This window comes from Notamacropus eugenii, chromosome 3 (genome assembly GCF_028372415.1).
Source record: "Notamacropus eugenii isolate mMacEug1 chromosome 3, mMacEug1.pri_v2, whole genome shotgun sequence".
NCBI lineage: Eukaryota > Metazoa > Chordata > Mammalia > Diprotodontia > Macropodidae > Notamacropus > Notamacropus eugenii.
Window position 1 is genome coordinate 470202537 of NC_092874.1, and position 12250 is coordinate 470214786.

Consider the following 12250-nt stretch of genomic DNA (forward strand, 5'->3'; position numbering starts at 1 on the left):
ACTATACGCTCTTGCTCTATCACATTCCTATTATGACATCAGTAACCAGTGTAGAGCTATAGTATATATTTTTACAAGAATATAAAAAGAGTTTCACATAACATAAGGCACAGCTAAGTTGAGATTAGAATTAGCCATGAACTCCCAGTAGAACCTATCATGATGAAAGCAACATCTAAGAATCTGTGGCCCGCTACAAAGGGCTTAGGGAAAGTCAACCCAAGTCAAGTCAAAATCCATTTTTAAATGACAGAAAAAGATATTTTAATAGAATCTAAAATAATGATGAAGGAAGCCCTCATAAAGATGACATATACTAAGTCTGAAACCCATGAGTCCTCTCAAGCAGAGGCATTTCACCTTTTTTCATATCACAAGCCTGGAGCAGGCTACAGAAGCATACGGGCCCCTTCTCAGAATTATGCTTTTAAATATTTAAAATAAATTACAGAGCTACAACAGAAATCAATTCCATTGAAATAAAGATATCAGTTTTCCCATCCAAATTTGCAGGCCCCATGAAATCCATCCCCAGAAGCCCAGATGAAGAAGCGAGATATCAAGGAAACTGAAAGTATTTCATATTGTGATGAATGAAAAACCCAAGACACAAAGCTACTGGCTAATTAATAATTCATTAATTAGGCTAGCTAATAATGAATAAATCGATGGTCAGAGGTTTCTCTTTGTAACAAAGACAGAAACCATGGAGACAATGAATGCTTTAAACACCTTTGGAAAACGGGGTGCCCAGACAGGTGAGAATCAGGTTTTGGAGGAAAATGCTTTTGAAGTCCAGAAAAGTCAGTGACAGTGAAAATGGGAAGGTGGCTTCCCAAAGCACCTTCAGTTTCAGGAATTCACAAGGACAAAACAACAGAGAATGAATTAAAATGCCTTAACCTTGAAAAATGTCTTTCTTTTAAGAAGCTGAAGTCTGCCTATGATCAGATCCTAAAGCCTAAGCAAGGTGAAAACTAGAAGTAAAGCAAAACTGAGGAGGGAGGGCTTAAGTGGGCTGTTCCCAGAGAACCTTTAATGACCAAAATTCTGGGATTCTCTCCCTGAACTTTCTTTCCTTAAAAGACAGAACTAGAAACAAATAATGAACTTTGTCCTGGCAATTGGCTAAAATGATAACATTTCCAAGAAGCCAAACACAACGTTCATCATTCAATAGCTCAATTCAGAACAAGTTCAGTTTACTTTGGCAAGAGAGAAAAATTAATTTTAAAGAATCCTAATCACTTAAAGGCAAATTCCACAACAACTGATTCTGCTTAAGTCAATTTCCACAAAGAACAACAAATGAAAGTGCATTTGCAGAATAATGATATGTACATCTCCAAAAAGATTTTTGAAATAATAAACGTCATTCAAAAAAATGGAAGGAAAAGCAAGGACTTTCTATACATTATCCCTGCCTAGCAACAAAAGACTGGTGGACGCTGTCAGTGTCACTGGTGGCTGGATCCCACGCCTCTTCAGCCACCACCTACCCACCACCTGGCCTGAGGTTCCCAGAAGACATGGCAGACTTGTCCAGGGAGGGGCAGAGGCAGGATTTCAAGATGCATCTTTTCTTGATTCTGCCATAATGTCCATTATACCATGCCGACTCTAATTTAATACTATAAAAAAAAACTACCTAGGGTTAAGATATCATCCTTATTCCATCCTTAATTTCCATTCAACAAGCATTTACAAAGCACACAGCAGTGTGCCAGGGGGCACCAGGACCACAAAGGCTACGATGACAAAAGGTTCCTGCCTTCAAAGATTCGATGTTCTACAGGGAAGATACAACAGCGGTATGGAGAGGTCAGTACAAAGTATATAGATTTACACAATCACATCAAGAGGGAGGACCCACTAACAATTCTGGGATCAGGGGACGCCACTGGAGGAGGCCCAGGGCAGGGTGGTTAAGGAAATCAAGCAGAATCCACTTAACAGGGACTCATTTCAGTTAACACGAAGAAATCCAAGTTTTCTACAATAACAGAAAAAACCAGAAACCTGGTCTGGTCATGGGGGCAACATAGTGGCACTGTTCTAGAGCTTATAATACTACACAAAACACACACACGCACACACAATGACCAAATATTTCTACTCAACTATAACTTAAAAACCTACAATATTTTTTCCATAAAAGTATATAAGGGCTCCATCTTGCCATTTTTCTACTGAGTGATTTTTAATGGAGTGGTTAAGGTAATGTCAGTCAATTACACTGAATGACAGGGGTGAACTGGGATGGAGAACAAAGCTTTTCTTAGCATCTGGAGGACCCCAAAAACTGAACAGGCTGTAAATGACTGGATTTTTTTTTACTCCACCACCACCCCAATTTGACTTGGCTTTTATTTGTGTGTGTGTGTGTATATACATATATACACAACTCATAAAAACATACTTTCATTAAACTTAAATTATTTTGATAATGTTGCCATCAAAAGATGTGTTCCTGTGACCACAGCACAGATGCTTGAGTCTCCTGCCCCAAAGCCATCCCCCATTCACTGGCAACAGAGAAATGTTCCTTCCAACAGCAGATCTCCACCTACTTTACATGTGTTTGTGCCATTACTGACAAACTCTTCTGTCTTCTGCCACAAATTGTAGCACCTGAAATTTTGCAATATTCAGTCCTGACAGTAAAACATTTTCACTTCCAATCACAGTCACCCAAAATACACACATCCCAGAAAAGTCCCACAATTAACAAGAAATAACAGGCACTCACCTAATGTTGTGGAACAAGAGAAATTCTTTGGAAAGGAAGCATGAAATGGAACTCCAACTATGTGGTGCTAAAAGAGACCTGTCCTGTGTGGCTTCAGTTTGTTGGGATGCTGACACAAAGCTAATGCAACCACTTACAAGAGATTTCTTTCCTTTGCAATGAAAAATAAGTGGGCATTTTCTGGAATGCCGACCCTCCAAATGTTATCGACAGGCCAACTACATCTGCTGGATCTTTCATTGTTGTCTCATTCAAAGGTACTTAAGTTCGAAATCCAGAGGATTTCAGATATTTGGATACAAAACTTAGGAACAAACCTTCGAGACATTATCGCACATGATTAATATCTAGGTTGCCCTTTGAAACTGTTAAAGTGTTGACAAAAGCACTCCATCCTTTGGTTTCATTGGAATGTTCTAAGGAAAAGCTGGTGAGCCCCCAGAAAAACAAGAAAGTATCTTGGGCCCTGACAGCTTCCTCTTATTCAGTTTGTGTTTCCTGGGGAGGAAAAATGAAAAGCAAGATTGCAGTGACCCAAGGGGCAGCAGAAAGCCATGGAGGATGGGTAGGGTGGGGAGAGGTGATGTAAGCAGTGGTTAGGGCACATGCCCAACAAGTAAGCAGCTGGCAGGAAGCAGGGCAAGGTCAGATGAACATGGAGGATCCCAAAGTAAACAAGCAGTGAAAGGGAAGGGAGAGTGAGGGATGAGAGAGACAAAACCAGAGGCCACAGGGCTTCAGGTACCAAGGGTTCCAACACCTAGAAGAAGGCACATTAGGGGGACATTAGGAGAACGTGGACAACAGGGATGCAGGAGGGGATGCTGCAGATGGGCTGAGGTCTATACTGCTAAAAATGAGATCATTCACCAAGTAAGGCCTTGAAGGAAGAGTCCCAGAATTCTCTACAGACAAAGGACACTGAAGTGACTACCTAGAGGTGAACACCCTCCACCTGCACTAAACCATTCCCTATCTGATTCTAATAGCTTAGCACAACAATTAGGTATGGGACAGCTAAGTGGTACAGTGCCTGGAATCAGAAGAACCTGACCTCAAATACTGCCTCAGACACTACTTATTAGCTGTGTGACCCTAGGCAAGTCACTTAACCCTCTTTGCCTCAGTTTCCTCATGTATAAAATGAGCTGGAGAAGGAAACAGCAAACCACTCCAAACAACTGAAATGACAACAACCACAACAAAATAATTAGGAACTATGCCACCTCCTTAATACAGGAGGAGTTTTAAGAAACTTCCAATAATTAATTTAAAAGGAAAAAAGCTCACCCTTCATGGGTAGAACTTGAAAAATTTTCAATCCAACTCTGCATGTCCCGAATCCCCACTTCCCCAGTCTCCAGGCATCCAGATTGTTTCTGACACTTGCATTGGAGGGTCATAAATATTATTTCTCAACTCTGCAGAAGCAATGAGGTCACACAGAGACAGCTCAAGTGATTTTTCCAGGATGACACAGTAAAGAGCTGCTAACTCCCCCAGACCATCCGCTTCCAAGTCTATTGAACCTGAGAGTCTGCAGTTGGTCCCGAAGGGGACCATCAGCGGTTCAGGGCGCAGTCCATCCTACCAGCCCCTACTATATGAATCTTGCCCATGCCCTATGGGAGACTGCCCACCCAAGGCACCAAGGGCCTATCAGCCTATCTTAACAGGAAAACATTACATGTGAACCTCCACAGAACATCAATGATCCTGGGATCTCACGCGCACAGACGGCAGCATCTCCTGTGTGATGACTGTGGGGGAATTCCCCTGTTACCAATAGGGGTCCACCTCTCTGTCTGCTGCCACTGCAGGGACCCCAGGAGAGCCTCCCTGTTGGCTGCTCTTGCAAGTGCTCAGCCCACTTTCTTTTTTGCTCTGATGTGTCTTTCTTGACTCCACTCTTCTTTTCCATCATCATTCCTTGCATGTGATATGCCAGCCTGCTCACTCCCACCATGCACCCCTATGCCTCATCATTATTCATGATTCTTATCCTTAGAAGTATATTGGTATTAAAGATAGGAGCCCCTGTTTCAGGGAGAAGTTGGGGCCATTCAGAGAAGTTTGCAGTTCCCTAAAGAGCACCGTCTCCTGCTCTTACAAGATTCAGGACACAGCTCAGAGTTTGTATACACTATCTGATCAAAAGATACACCCTGATGGAAGATCACCACCCAACTGCATGTCACACTCAAGTTCACTGTCGGGTCTCATGCCACCATCACTGTCCCTGCAGACGAGGGGTGGGGAGGATGAATCCTAACTCAGCCTAACTCATTCAGAGGGGCCATGGACTTGAGAAGAAATTTCCCTCACTCCCTTCACATACACTTGTGTGGCTTTGGACAAGTCATATTCCTTTCCCTTGTATGTAAAATGAAAAGATTAGGCTAGGTGGCCTCTGAGGTTCCTTCCAGGTCAACATGCAAGAGTCAGATTCACAGTAACAGCCAAAGGGATTCTTAAGGACAGGGGGCTGTTTGACTTATTTATGTTTACAACGTCAAACCCTAGTCCTAATGGTACACATCTCTACCACTGAATTAAGTCCTATGCTATTTCAAGAATAAGTCACTAGAAATCCAAGCCACTAAGATCTCATTCCTACTAGAAGAGAAGTTTATACCTCCTTGAAAATTTCAGATTCAGGGGATGTTCACAGTTCCACTGCCAACAAGCCTACAGAAGGTTTACAGTGGAAATAAGTGGTAATAAGGAGAATTCCACTATTAAAAGATTTAATTTATAAAACAGAAATGGGCAAATCTGACCAACATTCTGAGAGCGCCTACTTATCTTTCGTGGTATTTCTTTCTAGTTTGTCTCCAAAATCTCTGGCTGCAAATTCATCAATTTTACCCTGGAATTTTACCCAAGGCTGAACAATATGGAACTGTACTTAGTGCTGTACTCCTGGTGAGATGGGAGGACACTGCATTTCCCATCACTCCATGAAAAATGAAAACAGCACCAAGTCCCTGAGGGGTCAGACAGAAGGCTACACTAACTGGACATTTCATCTGATAGAAGGAATCTCAATATGAAAAGGAAACAAAGCAGCAGCAGCTACCATTTTTAAAGGGCTCCTCTTTGTTCATTTCATGAGGGTAAAATAACAATTTAAATGATTATAGGTAATTTCCAAATTTAAGTTACCAAATGTTCCTAATAATTAACAAAGCTCCATAGGGTGACTCTAGAAAAGAAGTAATTGAATATAACAGAGTGATCATAGTCACAACGTGACTTCATCAAGTAAGTGTATATATAAATGTGTGTGTGTGTGTGTGTGTGTGTGTGTGTGTGTGTGTGTGTGTGTGTGTGTATACTGAGAGAGACAGAGACAGAGAGAGAAGGGACAGAGAGAGCTAGAGATGGGGGGGCAAGGGGAAGAAAGGAATAAGGATGACCTTTCAAAACACTACTTTTTCTAAAGGCAATATATTTTCTTCCAAAAAGTATTTTCACAAGACTCAAATTAGTTATTGACTTTTAGAATGTAAGTTCCTCAGGAGCAGGAATCTTTTTGTCCTTTGTACTTGTATCCCAGTGCCAGGACTGTGTCTTACACATAAGAAAAAAAAAATGGTGCCAAATAAACACTTGTCATTGATTGAGTAAAAAACAATTCTCCTTTCAGAACATGAGTCTTCAGAAAAACCAGGTTACAGTGAGGGGACAGTCTCTCCCAGAAGTCTGCCAACATAAAACTGGTGTATAATTTGGTGACTTATAAATGGTATATACGGAAACGCAAGGAGGTGAAAGGAATGAAGAAATGTCTCTTCTCACGTGTTCCAGAATGAACAATGTGTTCTCTCAAAGAACAGGGAAGAAAACAAGAAAAGAAAATGAGCCCAAGACACAGGAGAATCCAGACCCACATCACACCTGTCCCATGGAGAAGGAAGGGGATACACAGGGCCTCCCCCAGAACCATGGAGACCTACCACTGTCCCAAGGACACAAGGGCTGAGATGGACTCACTGAGGAAAAAATATCTTTTAAATCTCCACTGTTAAGATATTGCTAGGTCTAGCAGAAGAGAGGAAACCTAGCAGAACTCATAGAAAGAAAACAAAGTTGTGGTGGTGAACAATTCCCTGCCAAGGGATAGATACCAAGGTGCCATATGTCAACCTGACATGAAGAATCAGGAGATGGTGTTTTCCCAGGAAAAGGGTCCAGAATGCAACTAGAGTCTCCCAAGATCCATCAAACCTGATGACTGATCCTTCCTTGTGGCCATTCATTTGGGAGCCAAAGATAACCACCAGAAGGAACAGAGGAAACCCAAAGTCCTGGACAACTAAAGAACTGGGGACAAGGTGGTTCTTCTTAGGGACAATTGAAGGGAGGCAGAGGCCTGGGGAAAGAAAGACAGATATAAGAAGTGAAGAGCTTATATAAGAGAAAATGGAACATGGGTTTCTAGTCCAAAGCATCAGCCAAGGCTACACCAAACTGCTGTCAGAGGTCTTTGGAAAACCATGGAGGAAGAGAGCGATTGGAAGACTGGAGGTGGGCAAACTGAGTCCTCTTGGTTCAGAATAGAAAGAAAATGAATTCTTCAATCTACAGGCCTGTAAGGTTGGCTGAATTTTTCAGAGAAAATTCTTGATTGCATTACTAAAGAGAAGGTTTGTGAGAACTTATAAAAGAAAATAGTGATCACTAAAAGCCAACACAGGTTCATCGAGGATCTGTAATGCCAGCTAGCTTCACATCCTAGTTCTACTTCCAATTCTATTATGTGCTAAGAGGCTACATGAGCTACAAATACAAAAGGTGTAAGACAGGCTCTCTGTCTTTAAGGGACTTTCTATCAAGATAAGTAGGGAACAAACAATAGGAGATAGTCTAGAATGAAAGAGGGTCCAGACCATACAGTGTTGTTCAGAAAAAGCCAATGAGCAGTTGAGGTAGAGAGGGAGGGAAAGCTTCATGAGGAGGTAGAGAGAAGAGAAAGAGGGAGGCAACATGCCAGACAAAGTACAGCAGAGAAACAAAAGACTAAGAATGAAATATGAAATATTAAATATTTTTCATTATGGTACGTGGCTATACATATAGGCTCTGGAAAAATATATTCATTTTATTCACAGTTATACAAACTAGAGAATTCTCTGTGACAAAAGGGAAAGGGGGCCCTGGGCCCCAGCCAGAGCTGAAAAATATTTTCATTATAGTGGAACTTTTGCTGTTAACACCATCTGTTATACCAATAGCAGCTCATGTTTGTAAGTGAGACAGTGTGGCACACTGGGGAAAAAAACACACTGGATTTGGAAGTAGAGGAGTAGACCTGTAACCACAGCTCTACTGTGTGCTACTGAAAAGACCTTGGGTAAGTCATTTACCTCTGCCTCAATGTCCTCATCTACATAAAATGGAACACTTAGATGAGATGATCTCAGCATTTCCTTTCAGTTTTAAATCTATGAGCCTATAAACCATATGAGGCAGGCAGGACAACTATGATTATTCCAACTATTATCATCCCCATTTTACAGATGAGGAAAACATGCTCACAAAGGTTACGTGACTCACCCACAGTCACTTAACTAGTTCCAGTCACAGACTCCAAGAGCGTCTGGAGACCCTGGTTCCCAAACCAGGAAACTTAAAGATGACAGTCCCATTCAGAGTCGACTGATTCCATTAATGAGGGTGGTTGGTCCCAATCCCCTTTACCTTACCCGTCAATATTTAAAATTATATTTAAAGTAAACAGACAATGGCCAGTTAAGGACACCTTAAGCAAGACAGGCCAGAAGGAGACAGAAGAGACCAAAGAGCCCGGGGCACCCAACAGGAAGGGGACTCTCAGGATCAGAAAGTCTAACTGCATCCACTGGTCTCAGACTCATCATTTTCTTATTTATCCAAAGGAAACATTACAAAACAGTAATCATTTCCTTCATATGTAAACTCGCTGTCTGAATATATTTATCACAACTGTTAAAACTCCAAGAATTCAAATGCTACAGACCTGTGTTATCAATCCTTGTTTGGGATTAGTGAATCACAATGACTCTCCTCCAGTTTCCTTCAGCACTGCACAGTTCTGTGTCTTGGCACTCCCTCTACTGATGCCTGATGCCATCCCCATCGGTGCCAATGAAGTCAGCCTCCATGGACTGCTACCTGAGACTGACAAAAGACCTCACCCACAGACCCCAGACACCGGCCCAGAGCTCTAAGCTCAGTTCATCTGGCACCCTCTTGGAGGGCAGGGCCTAGCCAGGCTGTGCTGTGCCACAATTGGGATCTCTGAATTCCAAAGCCTTGAACTCCTTCTTTTATGTTTAGAAGGGACAAGATCAGGGGCAGTGGAGAATCTTGTTAGAGATTCATCAATTTTTGTTCATATTTGAATCTACTTTGGATGCCATGGGTCACAAGAGGCTCCCCATTCACTGATCCATTTCCTAAGACCACATGAGAGTGCATGACAGCCCACAGCTGCTACTGATTAAAAGGAAAAACATGAATGATGATGTAAAGTATACAGCAACAGAATGTTTACTCTTCACAAACTAAGGTACATTTGGAAGAGTTTGTTAAACAAAATTTTTCTCAAATTTGATCTGCCAAAAGCAGGTCTATAGGGATTGCCAAATACCTACCAGTTCACAAAATGTGATTCATGACTTAAACCAAAATTGATGAAAATACCCAAGTTCTAGCTCATGGTGAAATTAATGCAAGTGATTTTTATAGTAGCTTACCTTTTCTTTTTAATTCAAAATTTACATTAACCTTAGAATTTAAATTTGAATACTTGGCAAATAGCATTTGTGATTCTTAATAATAATGAATGCAGCCATGAAAAGTAAATTTTTCTTAACATTTTTATTTTTCTCAACTTCATTTCTGAAGGAGATAGGCCCCAAGATCACCTGTGTCTGACATAAGGGAAGGAAAGAAGAAGGATTTTACTAACTGATATTGGACCTGTCTCTTTAAAATAAAAATTAGAGTTCATGATCATACAACGGAATGCATGTGAAGATTTCAAGGACTCCACTTTTGGTTATTTCATTCATTTTAACAGTGTCCACGACAAAGCTAATTATGTATACACACTGGCCAAGTCACATAACTTCTAAATCTAAACCTAAGGCACCTAATGGTTCATGGTCAAAATCTAATCCCTACCTTTCATGAGTATCTAGAAAAATGACCAAGTTGGCTATCACCAAGCTGTTTGGTTTCTCTCTTCTGAAAGTTAGTGCTTGGACGGAGCGTCTCTCTGCTGTTATATCCAAGATGGCTCTGCTTATATCTGACTTATCTTAAACACAAAGTTTTCTGTAGTTCTGTTTGGAAATGGACCGTGCAATATAAAAATTCCATTGAAAATTCATAAAACAGTTTTAAAACAAGATTTGGAGTGGAACAATCTGAGATTCCATCAACCTCTGAATAAGACCAAATAATACTATTTACTTCAAACAAACTCACACAGAAGGCTTCTTTGCTTTGGTGATCTAAAGGAAATATTCCATGAGGAAACCAATTCTCTTGAAACCTAAGCCACTTTCATCCCAGTTTTTGCAGCAAATCTCTTTTATCAGAAACTGTGAAATCCACAAAGCTCATGGTACTTTGTACAGGCTTCTCATCCTTCCCTCCAATGAAAGACACTTATTTGCCTTCCTAATAACTGCTGTGACTAACTACATGTCCAAAAGAGCTTGCATGAGATAGCAGAATTCTTGCAGGCTTTACGTCCTGGACCGTCCCACACCCCAGTGATGAGTGGAAGGAAACACTTACTGCAAAGAGCCCACCTTCACCGCGACAGGGACATGAGGAAGCTGCGTGGCCCACTTCAGGGTCACATCTTGGTAAATGTGTAGCATGCTGCTGTGGTTTCCAATTAGGGTATTGATGGCTCCTTCTGACACTGTTGGTAGAACACAGAAAAGCAGAGTTCTGAGGAAAAAAGAAAGACAGGACGTCTGCCGGCCTTGCAGGTCAGAGGGCAAAGTAGCGAGGTGGGAAGGACAGAAGGCTGGACCTGGAGTCAGCAGAGACCTGGGCTGTAGTCCCACATCTAACACTTCCCTCCGAGGCTGAGAGCAACAGCCCATAACTTACTGACTTATAATAACTCAAAAATAATTGAGGTTGTGCCTCAGAGTCATGCTGAGGATCAAAACAGAGTGCATGTGCAAAGCATGCTGTGACTGCTAAAGCCCTCTATCAACTACAGTCATTTGGATTAACGTTATACTTCTGATAAGTCTCGGCACTTCTGCATATAAGCTACATGACCCTGGGAAAGCTGCATCATCATCAATAATGAGTATTTACATAGCATTTTAAGGTTTAGAGCATTTTACAAATATGATCTCATTTGCTTCTCACAAAAGCCGTGGGGGCAGGTGGCAGAGGTGCTGTTATTATCCTCATTTTACAGATGAGGAAACTGAGGCAAACAGGATGAAGTGACTTGCCAGGATCATACAGCTAGGAAGTGTCTGAGGCTAGATTTAAACTCAGGTCTCCCTGACTCCAGGCCTAGTGCTCTATGCACTGCATCACCTAGTTGCTATCTAGTTCCTTGACCTCTCTGGGCCTCAGTTTTCTCATCTGTAGAATGAGAACAATGATTCTTCCTTCCCAGGGTTATTGTGAGGAAAGTATTTTGTGAACCTCTAAAATGCTATACAAATGTGAGTTGTTATTTGTGACACAGTTTGGTCTGTTTTTCCCATGTGAAGGCCTACAAGTCAAGACTTTTCCCAAAGAATTGGCACAGCATTTGTTCCTAGCCAACCATCCATACTCCAGCCCCACAGTCAGGTGATCTCCCTTGCGTGGAGACTGCTGGACTTCCTGGTCATCTGGCAATGTTCCAGAAGCAATGACTTCCCAAGTCCTGGCTGGGGGCAAGACACAGAACTGAGCATCACAGGAATTGACCCTGCCTGAAGGGTACCTGCTCGTCTTAACAAGACAACATTCCTTCTACTATGGAAATATGAATGTCCACCAAAGGCTAATTTTTAAATCATATTATACAAAGGAAAATAGCAGGCAGCAGCAGAGCTGTACTCTAAATCAAATTTCTTCTTCAATTTAAAAGGCTAAACTTCCATTTGAGTTCTGATAGCCTTGAAGGAGAAAAGGTTATTACTCTATTTAGAGAAAACAGTCTCAGCACAGAGACACCATCACACACACACACACACACACACACACACTCATTCTCTCTCTCTGTCTCTCTCTGTCTCTCTCTCTCTCACTCACTCACGCATTCACTCACTCATTCACTCACCTCTTCTGAAACCCACCTGAGCAATATGGGAGAAAACAGCTGGGGTTGAAGTCCAGTTTCTTCATGAATCGAATCTGCCCATTGTCCTTAAGGCAAAAGAAGTTTCTCTCACCAAGCACAAACACAGAGGAAGCCGACTGATTAAAGGAGACAATGCAGATGTCCAGCGCTTGCTCACCAATGTTCAAAGTCCAATCCACCTT

At 41.7% G+C, this 12250-nt stretch overlaps 1 protein-coding gene across 6 annotated transcripts in view; it reads right to left on the minus strand.

The window, feature by feature from the left end:
• BBS9 (Bardet-Biedl syndrome 9) overlaps window positions 1-12250 on the minus strand; it is a 655958-nt gene that overhangs the window by 552103 nt on the left and 91605 nt on the right. For all 6 annotated transcript variants that reach the window (XR_011964809.1, XM_072598867.1, XM_072598868.1 and 3 more), the window contains exons 8-9: window positions 12064-12247; window positions 10541-10670 (exon numbers count right to left, since the gene is read on the minus strand). Coding sequence is in view for 5 of the 6 variants with exons in the window: in XM_072598867.1 (XP_072454968.1) it covers window positions 10541-10670; window positions 12064-12247 (314 nt within the window). In the remaining variant the exon portion in view is untranslated. The remainder of the gene's footprint in view (window positions 1-10540; window positions 10671-12063; window positions 12248-12250) is intronic.